This window comes from Manis pentadactyla, chromosome 9, assembly GCF_030020395.1.
Source record: "Manis pentadactyla isolate mManPen7 chromosome 9, mManPen7.hap1, whole genome shotgun sequence".
In the NCBI taxonomy this organism is placed as follows: domain Eukaryota; kingdom Metazoa; phylum Chordata; class Mammalia; order Pholidota; family Manidae; genus Manis; species Manis pentadactyla.
In genome coordinates, this window is record NC_080027.1 from 58,538,063 (window position 1) to 58,559,756 (window position 21,694).

At 42.6% G+C, this 21,694-nt stretch overlaps 1 protein-coding gene and 1 long non-coding RNA gene across 2 annotated transcripts in view; one reads left to right on the forward strand and one right to left on the reverse strand.

Annotated features, from left to right (window-relative positions):
• Positions 1–2,778: 2,778 nt before the first annotated feature.
• Positions 2,779–19,927, reverse strand: CSRP3 (cysteine and glycine rich protein 3). Its single transcript, XM_036920164.2, has 6 exons — positions 19,805–19,927; positions 11,891–12,028; positions 7,528–7,696; positions 5,927–6,059; positions 4,650–4,743; positions 2,779–3,104 (listed from the first exon to the last, which is right to left on the reverse strand). Exons 2-6 carry the CDS (start codon positions 12,000–12,002, stop codon positions 3,028–3,030), a joined length of 585 nt encoding a protein of 194 aa, XP_036776059.1. The 5' UTR covers positions 12,003–12,028; positions 19,805–19,927; the 3' UTR covers positions 2,779–3,027.
• Positions 7,705–21,694, forward strand: part of LOC130684892 (uncharacterized) — a 55,221-nt gene continuing 41,231 nt past the window's right edge. The window contains exon 1 of the long non-coding RNA XR_008999255.1: positions 7,705–10,454. This is a non-coding gene — a long non-coding RNA (uncharacterized LOC130684892). The remainder of the gene's footprint in view (positions 10,455–21,694) is intronic.

Genomic DNA, 21,694 nt, shown 5'->3' on the forward strand with positions numbered 1-21,694 from the left:
AAGTGCAGTATCTTGGCTACAGCTCATTCAATGTTTCAGGAGTGTATTTGTCAAGGGAGTTAGCGTAATACTAAATACCCCCCCAGATCTCACTGGCTTCACGTAATATAAGTCTTATATTCCCTCTGGTTGCAGTCTAATTAGCTGTTTAGAAAATAATCTTGCTTGCCGGGACCCAAGCTCCTTCCCAGCCAGTGGTACCACTATTTCCTAGGGCCTCAGTGTCCATTGAATCTTTTCCATCCACAGCTGTGGATAGAATGGAGACTCTTCGGGAGGTCTTGGAGGCCAGGCCTCCATTGGCCAAACTCAGTCCCATGTCCCAGTCAGTGGTAGGTTTCCCAAGTAGGAAGCATAGAACAGTATTAGACATAGGAAGCAGAGAAATATGATAACTGCTGAACCTCAATAAGTTTCTTCCTTTGTTTTTTTCATTTCCAAAATCCTTTATTCCAGGGCTATATAATAATCTCTTCTTTTAAATTCTAGCAGAATTCACATTTAGTCCAGTCTACATTCTCTCCCACTTCACTCACTCAGCAAATGTTTATAAAGTGCCTCCTGTTTGTTGAGCACTATAAATATAAGCATGACACATTCTAACAAGGAGGTAGATGGGAATTAGAAATGTCCCATGCAGTGAGACAAATGCTATGATAATTATATACTGGCTGTGACAACATGGAGATAGATTGATTCTGCTCAGGTAGTTCAGGAAAGATTTTGCAGAGGAAATGGTATTTAACCTGTGACTTGATTAATAGAAGTTCACCAGGTTAAGAATTTGGGCTATAGGGTGAAGATAGAGGGAGTTCCATCTTCTGAACATTCCAGGCAAAAAGAACAGCATTAGCAAAACCTTGATAAGGTAAGGGTACTTAGCAGATTGGAAAACTCCATGTCTTTCAGTGTAGCTGGCACTCATATGGAAGAGATTGTCTAAAACTAAGTTAAAGGGGTAAGTTCAAGGCCAATTTGTGGAAGTCTTTATATGACATACTGTTATGGGCCAGTTCATATATTGAAGTCATAACTCCTGGGACCCCAGAATGTGACTGTAATTTGGAGATATGGTCTTTACAGAGGTCATTAGGCTAGTGGTCTCTAATCCAGCATGGCTGGCATCCATATAAGAAGAGGCAACTAGGACATAGATGCACAGAAGACCATGTGAAGTCATAGGGAGAAGACAGCCAAGGAGAGATGCCTCAGAAGAAATAACTCTGCTGATAACCTCAGGACTTCTAGTCTCTGGAACTGTGAAAACTGTCTATTGTTTAAGCCCCCCATTCCATGGTACTTTGTTTTGGAAGGCAAGCCGACTAATGTATGTACCAAAGAGTAGGGATGGAGAGGATGTTCTCTAGAGACATTTTGGAGTCAGAATCAAGAAGGCTTGGGAGTGAGGCAGGGAAGGGTGATGGAGTGGCAAAGCTAAGGATGACTGAAGTTTTTAGCTTCCGCCTCCTGGGTGGGTAGGTGGGGGGGCCAATCACTGAAATGACACAGAGAAGGCTGCATTGTCCAGCAGTCACTTCACATGTATGTATTACCCCCCTGTGAGCCCGTAAGTCTCTACTATAGGGGACTTCCTAGCAAGGGGACAAGGTAGTGTATTTCTTATAAAGTCAGTGTAACTTACAGGGGACCTGATTTAGTTAATTTAGTTTATCACTAGTATTATTAATTGTTTGATTGAAAATGATGGGATCTCATACAGCTCTTGTAAAAAGTTAAGAAATGAAAAATACATTGTCTTATGCTTCCTCCCCCAGAGAATATAAAATCTACAATGTTTCATCCTCAGGCTGTTTTGGTGGAACTCAGTGGCTCAATTACCCAGTAAGAGTCCCTGGACAAGTAGAGCATACTTCTGCATTATCTCTTTGAAAGTGGAGTGGGGTACAATCTCTTCCAGCTGTTTTTTTTCCTAAACCATTCTATTAATGCCAATCAAGTAGAGAAAATGATCAGATGTAATTGCATTTTGAGCATCAAAAAATATGTAATAAAAATCAGTGCAGGGCCTTGTCCATGACAGTCCATAAGCACCCCAAATAAATGTTCTTTTTAAAGAAAGCCTTCTTATGACTCAGCATAGAAGAACTTATGGTTTAATCTAGTGTTTCGTAGTTTTTATCAGTAGATTTTTCATTTGCTTTCATTTACTCCAAATAATTCAGAACTTCATGGTGGTGGGAGAAATGCTGTGGTTGTTAAAGGCAGAGGCCTGAGAAAATACACATGCTTGAGCTGCTAAAGATCTTGCTGAGCAGGCAGAGAGACATTTTTAATTGGCTGCATTTCATTTGTGAGGCTGGCAATTTGACGTTAGAGAAGTTTTAAGAAAATTGCTAATCCCTAGAGAATTGTCCCTGAATAAAAGAAAATCATCCTCATGTTGTTTATAACAAGAAGCAAACTCCACATTTTGTTGCCATTTCTGAGTTTTCATGAAATATGTAATATTGCAAAGCCCATGATAGGGAAAAAGGATCAACTCTTCAGCAGTTTTATTAGTTTTGATTTTCCTTTTAGAATTTGCCCTGATGTTGTCTTTTTCTGGGATCCCCTGTTTTCCTGTTCATTACTAACCTGAAAGAGGCTCTGCTGACAGATTCTGAAAGACTGCTTTCATTTGCCCCTGTTCCCTCCTCCTCACTCCTTCCCCAGTTAACAACAAACTTCATTACTCCTTTGCAGCTGGTTTTTCCAACTACGTCTCCTTTTTTTCCTGAAAATCTCTATTTGAAAGAAAAGATCCCAAGACAGACAAGGTACCGATGAAACACTTGTTTATTTCCTCTCCCACCCCAGGTATCATAAATAATAAAGCATTGGTAGATTAAACTTTCAAAAATTGTCTTCCAAAGGGCTCTTCTAACTTTGGGGAAAGACTGTGATCACTTCTCAAGAGCAATACTGTCCAACTACCAACGAGAGGATGTTCGGGGAAGGGTTTCCATCCAGGCAGGATTACTTGGCAAATGCTTGAGGCTGATGAAAGAGCTGAGACATGGTGGGTTTTCACTCTCTCTTTTCCACTTGTTGTGTCAGGCCCCCAAACCCAATACCTGTAGGGCCAAAATTTTTGGCGTAGCACACTGTGAACGAGAGCAGGATAAGGAGAGAGAGAAAGAGCTAGTTAGCACCATTACTTCAGTTCCTTCTTTCTGGGCAGTGCTTTTCATCTGTGAGAGGCATCCTTTCGTAAATGTATTCGTAAGTTAACTTCGAAGTAAATTGAACTATATTTATTTTAGATCTGCTAATAAAAATTGTTTATGTTTTTGGGTACTTCAGTGAGTGTGTTCTCAGACATTTCACTTTTGTATCAATATCATCTGGCCCTGGATTGCCTGCCCAACCCTGTCCCCTACTGCCTCTTGCTTCTGCCTCCCCTACACTCCAGACACACGAACTCTTTGCAGTTCCTGGAATGAACCGTGGTGTCCCGGCTCTGGTGCCTTTGGGCTCATTGCTTCCCCTTCCTGCAGTGCCCCCTTCCAAACTCACATTCTCCCTTCAAGAGCCAGAGGAAGCCCTCTTCTGAGAAGCCCTCCCTAACACCCCAAGCGGATCACTTGCCTCTTCGTATGCTACTGCATTGTGTACAGTCCTCCTCTAGAGCTTTTTCACTTGGAGATGCAATTACTTATCTACAAGTTGATCTCCCTGCTGACTGCAGCCACGTTTTAGGGTTTTATGACCTATAAATGCTGAGGACCCTCTGTGCCCCCCTACAGCTAGGAGAAGGCAACCTCTGTCAGACAGTGTGGCGGTTCCCATTCTGTCTCGTGGGAAACGCTTTGGCAACCTACATGATTAGTAATGTCCTCCCTCTTGCCCCTCTCCCATAGTTCCCCTCATTCCACTCCAATACACAGACTTAGAGATCTTCTGACACCATTATTAAGTGAAAGTGTGTGAAGATCCCACTGAAGCAGAATAGGCCCAGGAGGGTCTCTGAGGTTGAGGACATACTGCTTTAGCCCTAATGCATCTCTTCTTTTTTGTAGTGTCACAAAATAACTAAGCCTCCACTACCTCTCCACAGGATAAAGGGGTCATAGAAGCAGCTTGGGGCAGAGCTGTGAGGACCAGAAGGAAAACTTGCTTGTCAGTTCTATCCCTGTGGTCACTGAATGATGAGCAACATCAGAAACAGGTCAGGAAGGAGGATGAGAGACAGGGAAGTGGGAGAAGGGAGGCAGGAGAGAAAGAACGATGTCTTGATAAACCGAAGAGTAGCCACACTGAGTTCATACTCCCCAGTCACCCCTAGCTGCCACTTGCGGACCGAGGGTGTTTGGGTTTTCAGAAGGGAATGTGATGTTGTTTGTCCAGGCCCATGGCCTCTTCCACGACCAGAGTCGGGACACTGCTTCCTCCTCATCCTCTCTCCCCACAGGCACCCAGCTGCCCTGAACTGCTGAGCATCTGCAAGCATTGGGTGCCCGCAGACACTCCAATGGAGTGGACTAGAGCTGAATCAGGTTGGAAATTTCTTTCCTTAGGTGGTTTGTTCCCCATCATGAGAGCCCAGACCCTACTCAGGCTGAGCAGACACAAGCCTCTCGGCTGGACACAGCTTCTCCTCCTAGAACCTTCTTGAGAAAACATCATGAAGAGTCTCCAGAGCCACTCACCTTTGCAATAAAGTTCCCCGTCTTTGTCAGTGACGTTCGTAGACTCTAGACTCTTCCCACAGATGGCGCAGCGAAAACAGGTCTTGTGCCAGGGCTGAGGGACACAGAAGAGCAGAAGAGTTACATAGTTAATGTGCTGGGCAGCATATTATATTTCCATGTCAAGTCCCCTGACCAGCAGCATATAAAGAAGTACCACTGTGTTAACCATTCATGTACCTTTTCAGACCCCAGAATAATTTTTCCAGGGGTTTGGAGAAAACGAGATGTTATGGAATTGGCCAGCAATTCTCAGAACCCCTAAAAATAAATTTATCAAAGTGATTTCCATGTATATTGCTTCAGAATAAACAAAGTAGAAAAGGGCCTTGCCTTTGTAGAAGATCAAGGAATAAACTGGAGAGAGGAGAACTTGGACTTGGGACAGTGGGTGACATGTACATTGAAAAAAAAGTCAAAGAAGAAAAGAAGTAGAGAAACGGGCAGCTATCCAAGGAATTCAACCTCGTCTTGACTCTGTGTATTTCTGATGGAAGAGAGCTGCCAGTCTTGGATCATCCAGATTATGACGTGCGTTCTGAACATCTGTATGTCTATCAGGCACAGCCTAGGGGATCTCAATATTTTCAAGTGGCCAGTTTTTGGGTGGAGATTACCCTTGTATTTCAAGTCACACACTCTAATTGCCCTTCCTCCCCTCATTTCGTATAAACGAGACGTTTTTCTTTTAACAAGCCCAAAGCCTTTGGTGAATACCCTGGCTTCAGGCCCGAACCCGAAGCTTGTAGAGCAAGTATGCATTACTGCCTCAGACATTTGATGACTCCCACAGTTGCCAGGACATTTGTGAACAAGGATGCTTCTTGCCGCTATGAGGTGTTTGTTCTATCAGTGGTGATGCCAGCAGCAGACTGAGTTATGCAGTGGTGATGGGCTCCTAGGGCTGGTGCTTTTCTGGAAGGATTGTGGACACTAAAGGCCAGTGGGCTTGTGCACGTCTGTATCTCCAGGGCTTTCAGCTGGGTGCCTTCCACCTAGTGGGCTAATGCTTGTTGCATTGAATTGCACCAGTTCTAGTTCCTAAGGGCCCTGCAGGGTAAGAGTCACAGCCTGGGAATGTGGGTGAGAATGGGTTGCTCCTGAAGTCATTCCTGGAGCTAAGGAGAATGAAGCGTCTGGCTCCTACCTACCCACAGTTCCTACTTTCTTCTCTCATTCCTCCCAATGGACCCAGTGAAAATGAGAAGATCCCACTTGGCCCCCATGGAAGTCCTTACCTTGCCACCTCCCATCACCTTCTCAGCAGCATAGACTGACTTTCCACATCGAGGGCACTTCTCTGACTCTCCGAACTTCGCAGTGAACTTGGAAGGGTTGCTGGTGGTAGCTGAGCGTGCTGCCTTTGGAGATCTGGGGGAAATAGACAAACGCATGGAACCTATAGACCTCCCTTGGCAAACAGACTACCGATGCGACCTTGAGGGAGTTACTTAACCTTTGTGCTTTGGACTCCTCATCTGGAAAATGGGGATAGTCCTGGTGGCTTCTTCACAGAGTTGTCGAGAGCGTTAAATGAAGTGACATGAGTAAAGCACTAGGAATAGTACCTCATTCCTTCTCACAATTGAAGTCATCCTGTATCCACAGGTCCCCTGTCCCCATGTGTAAAATGTCCAACATAGAGGCACGATAATAAATCTGTGTTTCCATGTCTTTTGCTGTTTCCATGTACATTTATTGCTCGCATCCTACCATAACCTCTAAAATAGGCAGGGCTAGTTGGAGCGGAGTGAATCAGAGGGGTAGCTGCCCAAGGTCAGCTTTTAACTGGTGGAGCTGGGATGAAACCCAGGTCTCCAGACTCTTGTTCCTCTTTGTGCAGCATCACAACAATGCTCTAAGGTAGGAAAGGGAGCTTTGGGTATTGTGTGGCACAGAATGCAGTTAGTATCACCTTCTTTAAACAAGAATACCCAGTTAGGATTGAGTAATGAGACAAGTTTGAAGGCCTAATCATATACCCTTGCACTTTTTCAGGCTTTAGCATGGGCTACTCTCTTTGGAGGGGACCAGATGACTCTTCAGATGGTCTAACTACTCCCTGGAGGAGGCTTTCCATGCACACTGCTTTAGTTATGCTGGGCCCTTGTGCCTAGTCCTACCACAAAGCTGAACTCAGATACCAGCTGGCCAGACAGCAGCTGCAGGCAAGGGGCTGTCTGTCTAAACTTAGTTCTGGGCTGGAGGTCAATGTGATCAAGACTGGTAGAATAGACCGGTCATTGGAGATGGCACAGTATAATATCCCAGCTTCCCTAGGATAATGTTGGGAGGCACCTCAGCACTGTATTGGCAACAGGCAGCCTGGGAGACCCACAGAACAGTCTTGATTATTTACTCCTGAGGCACATGGCCCATCCCCACAGACTCACTCCTCCTGTGATGTGGACATTAGTCATCTTACAACCCAAGGGAAGAAATCTGTTAGTGGCAAGCACACAGAGAATGGCCATTGCTTCCTTACCATATTTATGTGATTTACACAGAACACTCAAAGGGAAAGAAAAGAGATTCCATGCAGTTTTGCAAAGGTCAAACAATGGAACAGCTGTACATTCTGGGTTTTCTCTTGACATGCAAACCAAGAGCTATGTGTAAAAGTAATTGCCCTTTTGAAAGGCAGATAATTTAAAGAGAGTCTTTGGAGAGATGACACACTGTTAAACTTGGTCAGACTGAGGATTCTTATTGTATTTCTATGGCAAGTCAACAATAGAGACCATTCTCCCACTTCCAGAAAACGTTGCTATGGGAACAGAATGAACCGTCCCAATAACTGGGGCTCCACTGGGCTGGGAGAAGCAGGGCAGCAACTCACTGTTGGAACTGGAGGCCCAGGTGCTCGCCGGTGTCCGTGCTGAGGCAGCCAGCGCCTTGTCCGTACCCGATCCCCTTGGGGCCGTACCTGCGCCCATAGCAGACCTTACAGTAGATCTCTGACTCATGAGCTGCGACCGTGGTGCTGTCGAGAGCCTTCCTGCAGGCCACTGCCAGGGAAAGGAGGGTCAGGGGTTGGGGCTGAGATTCCTTCCCCTTCCATTCACCTCCCAATGCCAGGCTCAGGACCAAGAGATCCAGCATAAGGGGCCCTCCAGCCAAAAACACAACTTTAATTTCTGACCAGAGCATCTGTCCTGGATTGTAGATTCCAAGACAGTCCTGATTTCACAGATAAGGAAACTGGGATACAGAGAAGGGAAGTAATGTGTTCACTGGTACCAGCTAGAAAGAGGTGGAGGCCAGTGTAAGAACCAGTTGTGTGGTCTTGGACCAGCTAAGAAAATTGTCGCTGGATCCGAACAATCTGAATTCCTTAGTCTCAGTCCCAAATGACATTAGGGAAGTATATGTGTGAGGTATGTAGGGGATAAGGGACTGAGGCAGGGGAGGAACTTGTTTTTATCTTAATCATATCAGAATCAAGATTGAGCAGTTTCTCTGACATTGCTTTTGAAGAGCAATTTGATATTAAAGGACACAATTACCCCCTGAGACCACTTTTGATCTAGCTCTGGAGGCAGGAGCGATGGTGAAGGGATAGACCTGCCTCACAGAGCCTTGGCCTTGTATTGGGCTCAAGACCCCTGGTCACTAAATATTACCTAGTACAAAATATCCCCCATAATGTAAAGTATACAAGGCAATCCCCCAGTTTTACAAAGAGAAGATTTATAGGAAAATTTTAAAAATCAATTTGAAAAAGTTAACTTTTAAGGATATAAATGGAAGTGTTATTTAAAATATTTAATTTAATAATGTAAATAAATAATATATTGATTTGGAGGTGTTACTTTTTTCCAGTCTCACACAAATTCAGGAAACACTTATATCTGAAGCAATTATATCTGAATTTTTCCTGTCCATTCTTCAAATTCAGCATCTCCCTTATCACCAGTGTCTTTTTGAGGCAGGTGATTCAGCTCTCCAGAACAGTTCATCTTCTTTCTGTGTCTTTGAGAGGCAGCCCTGTTTCTACCTGAGTAGCTGACAACAGCTAGAAATTGTAACTCAACAAGAAATTCCTATTAGCATAACATTAGGGTAACTTTAAAAAACATGTAGGATTTCCACAACTTAATAACTTGCTGTTTTGCTCTGTAACAATGTCCCTTAAAGGTTTGTTTATGGTGATATTCAATGCATATAATAGTGAGGTCATATCCCCAGAATAATAATACATGTGCATTTAATTTACTTGCTTTTTTTTTTCTTTCTTTAAACCAGTTCTATCAAGTGACCTCTAAAAGAGAGCCAGCAGTAAATGTCACTGTTTCAGGCTAATATGCCTTCTTCAGATGATATTTTATTGTAAAAATAAAGTAATTGAGTACAAGAGTGGGAGAAGAAGACAAGGTTGTAGATGAGGTAGGAATGACCAGAGGCTGGTGTTTGTGTGGCTGGGAAAACAGAAATATGGGAGTTCATTAAACAATTATGTCAATGTTGTGTGTGTTAAAAATTCTTGGTAAAGAAAAAGTTTAAATTAATTAGTTCATAGACTGTCCAGTAGCATGAGAGATTTTTTAAGGCTTGAACACAAGGCAAACCCTTTTTATGAGGAATAATTTTGGGGGGAGATGCCTCATATTTAGGCATACATAATATATGCCTTCTCTGACCTTTTTTGCTATCAGTTACCAATCTCTAGAGCTACTTCTCAAAAACTCATTGATGTGCTAGACTCTGAGTTCCTCAAGGGCAAGACGTTTATCTTAATATCCCCAGAATATAGCACAGGGCCTGGCCCAGAGTTAGTCCTCTGTAAACATTTGTTGAATGAATGAATGAATGTGTAAGTGAATCAATGCGTGCATGCGTATGTGAATGAAGATCAATAAACTGTCCATAATTATACAATAGTAAGTTGCAGAGTCATGACTGGCTTCAGATCCTTTCATTCCTACTCCAGTTCTCATTCCCATCACTACAGGAGTGCATATTCCCTATCATGTCCCAGCCAGTTCCATAGCCACTACTTGGCTTCTGATCAGCTTTCATATGCAGACATAGTAGAGCAGTGTTGTCCAATACTTTAGCCACTTGATACGCTGTAAATGCAAAATGCATACTGCTTTCAAACATAGTACAAACAAAAAAATTAAAAATATTCCTTAATAATTTGTACATGTTGAAATTATAATTTTTTGGACATACTGGGTAAATTACAATGTCTTAAAATTAATTTCACCTGTTTCTTTATACCTTTTAAGAATATGGTTACCAGAAAGTGTAAATTTACATATGTGGCTTGAATTATATTTCTTATGGACAGCTCTGGTAGGGAGGATTCAAATTTGTCTGTAAGCTTGGAGAACGCTGACCAGAAAACAAGCTAAGGTAGACTCTGCCTCTCTGAACCCTACGTATGGCAACTCCAGGGTGGTGTGGACAGACAAGGCTTGTGATGATAACATACAGAAGTGTGCTCCTCTCCAGGATCTTTCTACCCACCACTATGGAAACTTACACTGCTCAAGCCCCCATCCCACCCATGAGTTCTAAGGAAAATATCAAAGGGCTAAAAGGGATGTGCCAGCAACTGCTCAAATCCTTTCTATCACACTCCATTGAACAGGGCATCTTCCTTCTACCTGGGAAGGACAAGACACCCTTCACGGAAAGCTTCTCTACAGTTTCCTGTTCCTACTCCAACATCAGAGTTGATTAGTGGAGAACAGAGGCTTGGACGGCTGGATTTCCAGATCAAGAACCCCAGTTTTCTTCTCATAACAACCTGTGCGGCACGTACAACCATCTCCATTTCATAGATGGGAAAATTGAGGCTTACGATGGTGAAATCAACTGCCCAAGTTCACATAGTTAGTTGATGGCAGAGCCCAGACTCAACCCCCAGGCATTTTTACTCCAAGTCTGGTGTTCTTTCCAATATTCCTCAACCTGCTCTTTTTAAAGTACACTAGCTGATTTTGGACAAAAGCCAGAGGGTTGTAGAATGAACTCCCTTGAGCAGTGATTTCTGGATAATTGTAATAATAATGCTGAATCTGATGGATGTGTATGATGACTTAAAAATAATTACCCATCCTTAAGACCCAAAGCATTAGTAAATCTGCCAACCCAATCAGAGCAGTGTTCCCCCCTGTTCTTTGATGAGAGTTATGTTTGCTATGGGAAGTTAAGGGATAATGGAAACTCCTGCAGAATATAAAACATTACTATTTCTGGCAATTTAAGGATAAAATGTCTCCATGCCTTAACAGAGGGAACATCCCTGGAAGTTCTGCTTGAAACAGTTTGGCAGCGATGTGATGCCTGTAGCCACTGGGCAACACATGGGTTGGGGATGGGGGTGGGAGACTATCTTGGGAGGAGGTCTTCAAATGTCCATAAAGCTAGACCTTAAGCCACACCTACTGGAGGGAAGCAAAGAAGCTAAGAGCCCAAAACAGACTGTTCTTCTAGTTCCTGGGAAACTCTAGAACGCAGTTGTGTTAAAGAGACTGGGCTAGGGGATCTGAAGGTACATGTTCTATTGCTGGCTCTGCTGTAGATGCTTGTAACCCAGGCTTAAAGATGAGAAATGATTTGTCCAAAGTCACATGAGTTGGGCAGAACCAGGTGGGTCACTGGGTTTTAAATTTTCCTGAGTTTTGGCATTTGTGAATCTGCATTCGGCAGGTGATGGTAAAGATACCCTTTGTCAAGTTACTGGTGCCAGGCCCCGAAAGTCTTCCCTTTCCAACTATTACAGAATTGGCACGTGTTACCGCCCTGCCTGACACAGTTTCTTTCTTAGGAAAGGCCATTCGCAGCTGGCTTCAGTGACAGCTGGCCAGTGGGAACAACAGATAGAGTCAGATCCATCCTGGCTCCAGACAAGTGTGGCTTCCTTTCTCTGCCAAGTCACACTTTGTAAATGTTGACACTGGGTCAAGGTTTTCACCACTGAGAGCAGTGGCAGGCCAGCTTGTTCTGACTTTGAGCCACAGGGAAATGGCCTCTGAGCTGGGCAAGTGTTTGGAGAGAGGGTGCTCGGAAAACACCATCCCTTCAGGTGGGGCCCAAAGGTGGTATTTCTAACAAGTTCCCACGTGATGCTGATGGTGATGGTCCCAGCACCATACCCTGAGAGCCACTGACACACAGTATCTGTGGCTAAATATGAACTTTGAGATGCTGTCTGCATGCTGAGGGGCCCTCATGGTGTTCGCCCAACTCACTGCAGTGGAAACAGGTCTTGTGGAAACTCCGTCCATTGCACTGGATTTCTTCCGCGTGGTAGACAGTCTTTTCGCAGGCCCCGCATTTTGCTCCTCCGCCCCAGTTTGGCATCTTGCAGACTCTGAGTGAGGTCAAGTCTAACAGAATGTAAAGCAAATGCCCTAAATTTAAGAAGTCTCAGGAGTGAACCTCTTCCTATTCCTAGTAATAGGAATACAGTGGTCTGCAGACCAAGACCTGTCCCGGGTTGTTTGGTGATTTGTTCATTCATTCATCCATTCATTCAGCAAGTAGTTACCATGTACATGTCATTGAGTAAGGTCAGACACTCAGAGGGCTCTGAGCAAGCCGCTTTACCACTTTGACTCAGCATCGTCTTCTGATAAATTTCGGTAGCACCTGTCCGTATGTATCTCACAGAGTTTTTGAAAGGAACAGATGAGCTAATTTTTGTGTAAATAAAGTTAAGTAAAAATACTAAATAGTATTATTTTTCTATCTAGGGTTTTAAAAATTATTCCATCATAACTCAGAATAACCTATGAAAATTATTGTTATCTTCTTATCTAGCTCACTGCTTCTTGAATCACCTTGGATCTTGCTGATGTGCAAATTCTGATTTGTTACATGTGGAGAAAGGCAGGAAATCCTGCATTTCTAACAGACTCCAGGCACACTGTTGCTGCTAGTAGTGGACCTCCCTTTGGGTAGCAAAGCCCTAGCTAATTTTTCTGATAAAAATATGTAATATATAAAATCTATTCAGATTTACTCCTCATATCCATTAGGCCCAGGCAAAAAGCTGTATCGGCACTATGCTAGATCAGTAGCTGGAAACCTATTTTCTGTTTTCTGGGCTACCCACAACTGCTGTGTATCTCGAGGTGAACTGGATAGACGCTCTTATGTCTGCCTTCCCACCTATACTATGGAGAGGGTCATTCTTTTTCTTGCTGCTTCACACTGCTGTTTAGAGGACCCAGTAACATGATGTACAGGAAGGTACTTGACAGAGCTCACAGTGCCAGGTGTGATCCCAGGGGCCAGGTGATAATGTTGGGTGTCCTTCCACACCCTTCTAGCACATTCTGCTGTTAAGGAGCTGGGGATAACAACAGCCTTCGCCATCATTGTCTCTTCACTAGAGAATTACATTTAAGAGATGCTAGGCAAGGAGGGGCATCAAAAAATAATTTTCTCCTTCCTGTTTCTGTGTGTATGTATGAATCCAGTTTTCAGCTTCCCCAGAGCAGAACTAAAATAAGACACCAATACTCAGTAAAATCCTGAAACCCTGCCAGCTCCCAGTGGGGGGATGGGGTGGAGCTAAATTTTCACTGGGATTCTTTGGTTTCTAAGAAGCTGATGTGTCATCTTGTCATTGACACCAAGCACTATCAGTCCATTCCAACTGGCTGCTTCTGACCTCTTTCCCTTCTGGGAAGCTAGTCATCTTATAATAGTTGGCGATTACCACTAAGCCCTGCTGGGTCAACTGCTCTGGACTGTGCCTCCCAGTCTCATAACAAAGATAGGTTTTGCTAAGAAACAGAAGGTAAATAGCAAACAGACCACTGAATCTGATACTAGGACCAAAGGGAACATTTCTATCTAAATGGCCCTATAAAGAGCTTTTCCTGCTTATAAAAACTGTAAGGCTAGCCAGGAACATCCTATCCTTCCTCTCTCAGAAACAGGTTCTTATTTTTATTCAGCAAAACTTAGGAAAATAAACTTTTAATTTTTTTTAAAGGAAATATTTAGTGCTTCTATTTCTATAGTTCAGGTTGTATAGAGGAAAGAATAATGAATTTTGAATTGATAGGCTTGAGATCAAGTCTTCATTCATTCCTTCATTCATTTACTATGCATTTACTGCCAACTTATCATGTGTCAATCACTGCACTAGGTACTTGGTGAGGGATCAAGGGGAGCAAAAGTTATAAAAAGGAGTAATTTGTGACCCCTAGAATTGAGAAGCCCACATCTAGTGAGGAAGATACATAGGAACCAGAATACTCTGAAGCATACAAGAGTCTGTAAGAAGTGCCATGCAAACTCAAAGGAGGGAATGGCTACCCATATTTAAATTGGGGATAAAAGCAGTAAATTGTTGGAAGATCATAGAAGATGTCACATCCAAATGGGGTTTTGAAACGTGAATAAGAATTCATTAGATAGAAAAAAGGAGGAGAGACATTTAAGGCAAAGTAAAAAGCACACAGAAAGTCATGGAGGCCTTAATATCCCCTAAAAGAACCCAAACTGTTTATTTTTCACTCTACGTAAATTTTTAGGACTTTCAGGGTGGTAACAGATTTTCAAGGTTGACCAACCCCCTCATTTACAAACAAGATGAAGCATAAAAATTAAACATTTGGGAGTATTTTCTTAGCTAACTTCCTTTTCTAAGATCCATCCTTCTCTGATTAAGAGATGATACATTCTCTGGAAAAGAGAAGAATCACATAGTTCTGTCATGTTCATTTTGATCCTGAATTTCAACATAATATAAAATAGAAGAGAAATACAATATATATCCAAGGAACAGGACAGTGACAGTTGTGACATTAATGATGTGGAAATTTTCAATGAAAAAAAGCCTAGGTCAGATTTCTCATTTCATATCTTCAGTGGAGATTGCATTGGCATATTCTGAGAATTAATGGGAGAGATGTATGTCTCTTGGGGGGATGTGTGTGTGTTAGTGTGTGTGTGTGTGGGGGGGTGTATTCAGCAATTGCTGACACATGATAATTTTCAAAATGAGGATAAGATTACAGATAATACCTTCTTCAAAGGTTATATATACTAGAACAGTTTGTTTTTTTAAGGATCATGAATACCTGGCATACATATATCAGGACTTGAAACCCAAAATAGATATCTGTAAGCATTCTACTAAACAGGTGCTTAGTTCCATTTCTAAAGATGGAAATGTAGTTATGGACGCTAAATACAGAAGATGTTAAGAAGTCTCTGATTTCTTCTTCCAGTGTTCAAAAGCCAAAGGGCAGAGGATGTTGTAAAGCATACTGAATTGGAAGACATAGATTCTAATCTTGACCTTGTGACCTTAAGCTTGGGTGAAAAATGGCAATAATATCTCCTGCGTTTTTCTTCACAGGACCATCGTGAACGTCATGAAAATATGATGGAATTTAAAGCAATGTGAGAAGCTACTCAAAAATAAGGCATTATTACTTCCTTTATTTCAGGTTATTCAAATAGCACCAATTTGCTAACTGGTTTGAAAGTCGCAAAGATTTGAAAGCACATTTAAGTCCTGGCTTACATACATAACCTTTTCAGCCTCCCAAATTGCTTTGGAATTCCTGGATCTCAACACTCCCCTAGCCAGGCCTGGAATGTGAGTTTCCGCTGGCAAGATACCAAGGGATGGGCCATTTGTTTATCAGAGTTGCCTGGCACAGGCAAGGGTCATTGAAGGTGGGACACCAAATAAAGGCTTGCCCGTCACTCAGCCCCATTTGTCACCTGGGTCACAATCTCCATCACATCACTTGGCATTACTCCCTGGGCCAGTCCTGGAGATGGCTATGTTGTTGCAGATGAAGTCGTGGGTCCGGATTGAAATGGGGAACAGTCTGGCATTTATGAGGATGGGTGGAATGCAAGCCCTGCCACATCAGCTAAGGATTCATCCAGACTTTGGGGTATGCCATGATCCCAGTGAGAGACCACCTGTGTAGATTTCTCCACGAATAATGCTGTGGAAGAGATTACACTGGGAATGTGCCATGATGGGGGCTGGGAAAAGCACTGGATCAGATGCTTAAAGTTCTTCAAACCCCAAGAAAATGCAGCAAGCCAGAGTTCTAGTTCTGATTTGCCTCTTCAGAGATGGGTGACCTGGGAAATCCTTGCAAGCTCTCTAAATCTCAGTATCCTCTCTCTAAAATGGGCATTTCCCTATTGCTGGGAGGGTTGTAGTAATTTAAGTACATCAAACTTTGTAAACTGTATAGTATTATAAAATGTAAGAGCTAGTTAGATCTGCAATAACTCTAAGGTATCATGTATCAATCTGAATTTTTAAAAGAGTTAACCATCTGTGTCTCTCTTGGCACATTCTTCTTAATCCATTTCTCTCTTTCTTCTTTCTTTTCTTTCTTTCCTTCTGTCCCTTTCTTCCTTCCTTCCTTCCTCTACCAACTACAGAACTGAAAGGTGAAATCTTAGGGCAAAAGCAGGTGGAGTAGACAAAATGGGCACTTAATGACTCAGTGCCTTCTTTGTAGGGGTCCATTAAAGAAGGTGGGAGGGAGCCTTAGGCCATGAATTTTGAGCAGAGACCTCAAACAACCAGGCCACTTCAGCTCAGTGTTGGTTTGCTTGGTCATCCTCCTAGATGCCTGATTGCACATAGTGAATTAAACTGTCTACACTGGCTGAGACAAAGATTTTGGATCATAAGAACACATATCTGGAATCTAAGTGATAATCATAATCATTACTAATATAATAATGTTATTATTGAAGCTAAAGTATCTGGAATCCGGCCCTTGGGCCAGACACTGTGGCATATGTCATGTAATCTTCACAGCAACCCTTCAAAGTAGGTACTATTACAAAATTTGCTTTAGAGATGGGAAATTTAGGCTTATGGAAATTACATTGCCCAAGGTTACATGGCTAGTATGTGTCATATGGCTAGATTGGAACTTAGATCAGACTCCAAAGCTGTGTTCTTATGTTAACATTAGCTACTACTTACTGTTTACTATGTGTCTGTTGCTTTATATACTATTTTTAATTGCACAGCCCTGCAGAACAAACTGTTATCCCCATTTTGCAGGTGAGAAAACTGAGACTCAAACTGCTTAAGTGACTTGTCTGAGGGTGCATGGCTAGTAAGTGGCAGAGCTGCAATTCAAACCCCAGTTAAGCTGGTTCTTTATCCTATGTCCCTGCTTACAACACACTGCAGAGGCAACCAGTCAGCACCTCCACTCACCAAGCTTCCCAGTTGATGGGAACTGGGATCTGATTAACCTATTGTCTCTCCATGGGTCAGAGAGAGTACTCATGAGTGGGAGTAACAAGGGGACTGAATTCAATCCAGTAAAGTAAAGGACTTTCTAAAAGTCAGTGCTAATCAAACTTAGAAAGAGCTCCTTTGGAGCTGGAAAGTTCTCCTTCACTGTTGATTTTAGTTGGGCTGGGGATGGATGTCCAGTGGCTGCAAAGTAGTGAAGAAGCCTCTTCATGGGTCCTTCAAGCCCTGAGGCAGATTTAGGGATCTCAGTGGTGACTGGGGCCTCTCCTTGCAGAAATGCTGCCCATTGGTATCCCCTCTCAAACACTGCTCATTCTCTATACTCTTAATCCAGGTAAAAGAGGTGATGTAACATGCTGGGAAAGCATGGGCTTTGGAAAGAATTAGGTCAGGGTTAAAAAAACAGCATCTTTGGGCCTTGGGCTCAAATTTCCTGAGCCCGCTACTGTCATCACATGTAAAGACAGGCTGAGAAGTCTTGTCTTAGAAGGTTATTTTTTAGGTAAATAAACATAATAATAGCTAAGATACTATATATAAATGTACAATACATAGCAGGTGTTTAGTTATTTTCGTTGCTTTCATTATTACTATTATTGTTATTTTTTATCTCCAGGTTTTAAATCCATTTTCTTAAAACAAGCAAGTCTCTCCTTGCTTCTTCTCCATGGCCCTTCTTGTTCAGACTATGAGCCAACTCTGTTTCTCCGCCTTCAGAGTGTGCTGCATCTGTAGATGGACGCAGCCAGGCCGGGGGGACCAGGGTACCTGGCGCCAGGGATGGCATGGCAGGTAGGTCCTGTGCCTGTGCCCCAGCACAGCTACTGCTTTACTTTGGCAGCTCTGGTGCCTGGCACCAGCTGACCTCCCTGGTGATCCGGACTTGGGCAGGACGCAGTGAACCCAAACAGTGTCCCCATGGCCCAGGGAAATCATGCCCTTCTGCTCCCCACTGTAGGGCACCAAGGTCAGTGGCTTCCTCCTAAGCTTCTGAACAAATACATGAAGTCCCCCATCCAGAGGCCATTTCAGAAAGCCTGGGAACTATAGGTTGCTCATTCCCAGCACAGAAATAAACCCAAGTGTTGCCTCTCATCCCTTTCAAACTTAGGGTAGACGGGCTCGCCTATTAAACTAAGTCTGTCGTATTACACATAGGTCATATTACATCTTTACTGAAATTATCTCTGAAGTGTGGCCAACTTTTACTCTCAGAAACACACTTTGTTCCATTCTGATTCTTAAAATTTGTTTTTAAAAACCACATTGCACCTGGTTTACATCCTGTCACTTCCTAGCTGTGTGACCCTGAGTGATAATTACTGTGCTACCTTGACCTTTTCTTTCTTCCTGTGAAGAATGACTTCTCAAGGACTTTTTGTGACAGTTAAATAAGCTAATAATACTGTTCCATCCCTGCACAGGGCATAAACAACCAACAAATCATGATCATTCCTTTCCTACAAGGTCCATATTGAGGCTCACAAAAGGCTTCCACCCTCTCTGGCCCTCAAGATGATGCTTGTCTCCCCTCCTGCTTTTCTTCACTGTGATGAATAATGGCAGTTTTTCACATCGGAAGTCATCCCATTTCTCTCTGGCTGTGAAGCCCAACTCTGAATACAGTATTCCCAGGCATCTGAGCAGCATGCTTATAATTGGAAGTCTGCCTGCCTCAGTTGTATTTCCTATGTATTATATTCTTAGTCTGCGTCCTTCCTCTTGTAAGATAAATTAATCATCTTCTAATTCCTGGTCAGCTTGTTAGCCACTCAGACCTCTGGATTTTTATCATCACCTTTGTACTTAGCAGGAAATCTTCCCACAGCCCACCAGATTTGACCTTTCTCAAGTGCCTCACATACTTGTACAGTTTTATTAAGATTTATGAAGTACTTTCCTATATTTTATCTCATTTGATTCTAACAAATCCTTTTGTTATGGATAGGTGGCTTTACCTTAGTTTTACTGTTCCGAAAATGGATACTGAGAAAAGGTAAGTGATGTTCAGAGCTAGAATCTGAGCTTCCTCTGTGACAGACCATTGCTTAAATCACTGCTCATTTTCAGCCACACTCATGACTGTCATTCACTGGGATATTAAAAAAAAAAATCCTTGACTGAAATCTAGAGGAAACACTGGGAATCACCCCTCACTCCTGGATGGGAATGATCCTCCCGTTAAATAGAACTTTTAATGGATTTTCAACACAGCAGTCTTTCTGGGGTCCGGTTTTCATTACTTTTAAATTATTAAAAGCAAGCCTTTTGCTGAACTTTTTGGGGATACAAAAATCTATTTTAAACCAAAAAATCTTCATTATTTCTTATGTGTTAGACATGGTGACCCACAGAACTTTCAGTCATTTATCCATACCTTTTGAATAGTATGAGTCCCTGTATTTTAAGCTTGGAAAGCTGACTTCACTGTATTTTATCTATTATAACCATTTAATAACTGCGCAGTACTTTACACCTTAGAAATATGTCCCTGCATCCACACTGATCCTTGCAGAGGAGACCAAGACCCTGGGAACAGGAATAATTCATTCATTATGTGGTGGTTCTAGGACTAGAATGTATGTCTTTTGACTAAAATGATAGGAAACGTTCACCATGAAAATAGTTTTAGACAAAAATAATCTCTTACTCATTTCTCTGTCTATGAACCTCCTTTGAGCCCCCAAATGCTAATCACCCTTCTAGGAATTTTTAAATAACTGTTAGGTCATACCAGAATCAAGCATAGCTTGAGCCTCAGGTACAGAACCAGAGTGGATGCTGGTGCTTAGGATGTGTTTAACACTCTTACTCCCTGGGACCTGTCATAGTCCCAGCCAGCCACCAAGCCAGCCCCTGCCCCCAACCCAAATGCCGGCTTTGCTCCACTTACCTGCCTGTGCAGTCTCTGTAGGCTCAGCTGAGTAAGGGGGCTCTCATCCTCTTTAAATACATGGAGGCCGTCACTAGCCTTGGCCTGCGAGGGAAGTGGAGGAGGGAGGCCAAGGGGAGAGGGTGAATGAGACGTGAGTAACACAACTGCTATCAGAGTCTGAAAATAGCCTGTGACCAAAGCCCTGAGTTTTGTTTCCCCCACACCAGCTGGGAGGCCCTTGGAGAACAATATCACTAGGCTTCAGTTTTGATTGCCAATCCCCTATGGCACCAAGGGATCAATTTGTGGAGTGTAAATTTCCAATCAATTGGTTAGAACAGGAGCAAGGGTAAAGAAGGATTTTATATCTAAAATGTCTTTTCTGCTCCCCTGACCTGCCTGGAAATCAGTGCAAGGTACCTGCAGATGAATCATGAGCCGTATCTGGGCGCCCTCTGGAACTCCCAGGCACAGGCTGCTGCACTCGTGAAGAGAGCGCAGAGCTAAAAATAAGAGTGATGGGTGTCTGCAATGATACTTAGGTAATCTCTTCAAAGAAGCTTGGGAAAAAAGGTCAGCTACTCAGCAGGGTCCTGCCACTCCATGGCTCGCCATCCTATGAAGAATAGTTTTGTCTCAAAAGTTTTGAATGACTTTGTCCTCTTTTTCTGCTTGAGAATTTAACATGGCAGTGCATCATATTTATGACAAGTCCTGATAAGTCTCTGTGAACCCGCATTTTCTTTGGAGGTCTAATTTCTCTTTGCTTGCTGTGCTCATACGTTAGCTTTGATCAAGCATCAAGGACACATAAGAATTGTAGAATTTGATAGCTGACAAGAAGTTCAGAGACTTAACAGACGAATTCTCATGTTGGGGCTGAGGAAACTGAGGCATCTAACTTGCTCAAAGCGAGACAGTGAGTCACTGGCAGGTTCCAGGTTGAAATTCGGCTCACCCGTCTATCAAGTGAAGGCATTTTCCACAAGTGTTGACTGTATGTTGAGGTTAGTTGTAGGTACACCCTACTGAGAGGTGTATGAAATCCAGCCCTTCAGATTAGCTTTATTAGCCTTTAGTTACCTGCCCACAAAGCAATTGGTTGAGTGATGGAATATTTCATTGTAAAGAAGGTTGTGCTAATTTCACAATAGGGACCCAGTGCAACCTCATAGGAGATATCCTTGGTCTATGTTTTCATGCAAAAGTATTCATCAAAGAAATGGGGAAATGGTGAGCACTCTAGAATGTTAAATTAGAAGGGAGTTGAGAAGTTTTCTAAGATAGCAGCTTTCAAACTTTTGTGTATTTTTTTTTAAGAATGGTAATACTTTTTTATAGATAATCTTAAAAGGAACATCAATCTATAAAGCAGATAAAAGGAGAGCTTCACTGTTTGAAATAAATAGGTGGTCTAGTAGTCTCCCTCACATAGCCTTTTCCTGAACCCTCAAAATGGCTTCTGAAATATTTCTTTGGGACAATTTAAAAGCCACTACTGTGGCCTACCATTTTCATTTTTATGGATACAGATATTAAGGTCCAAAGAAGGGATTTGACTTGTTCAGCAGGAAATGCAATGTGTATAGTAGAATTATTTCTGGAGGCAGAAAATCTGGGTTTGACTGTAATGTTTCTTACCCTTAAAAAATTTGTTCTCTGGTTACCCAAGTAACACAGCAATGCATTGTTATGTGAAGGACTGAACAATAAGGATATGTTTAGGGTAAAATGTAAAAGTAACTTCCCATATCCTACCCTCCTTCTCAGAGTTAATAACTGACAATATTTTGGGTTTACCTAACTTGAGTCATCTTTTAAAAGGAGATTTTAGCCCATTCACATTTATGGTGACTTTGAATATATACGGACTTATTCCTTCATCTTATTTTATGTTTCTTTTTTTCT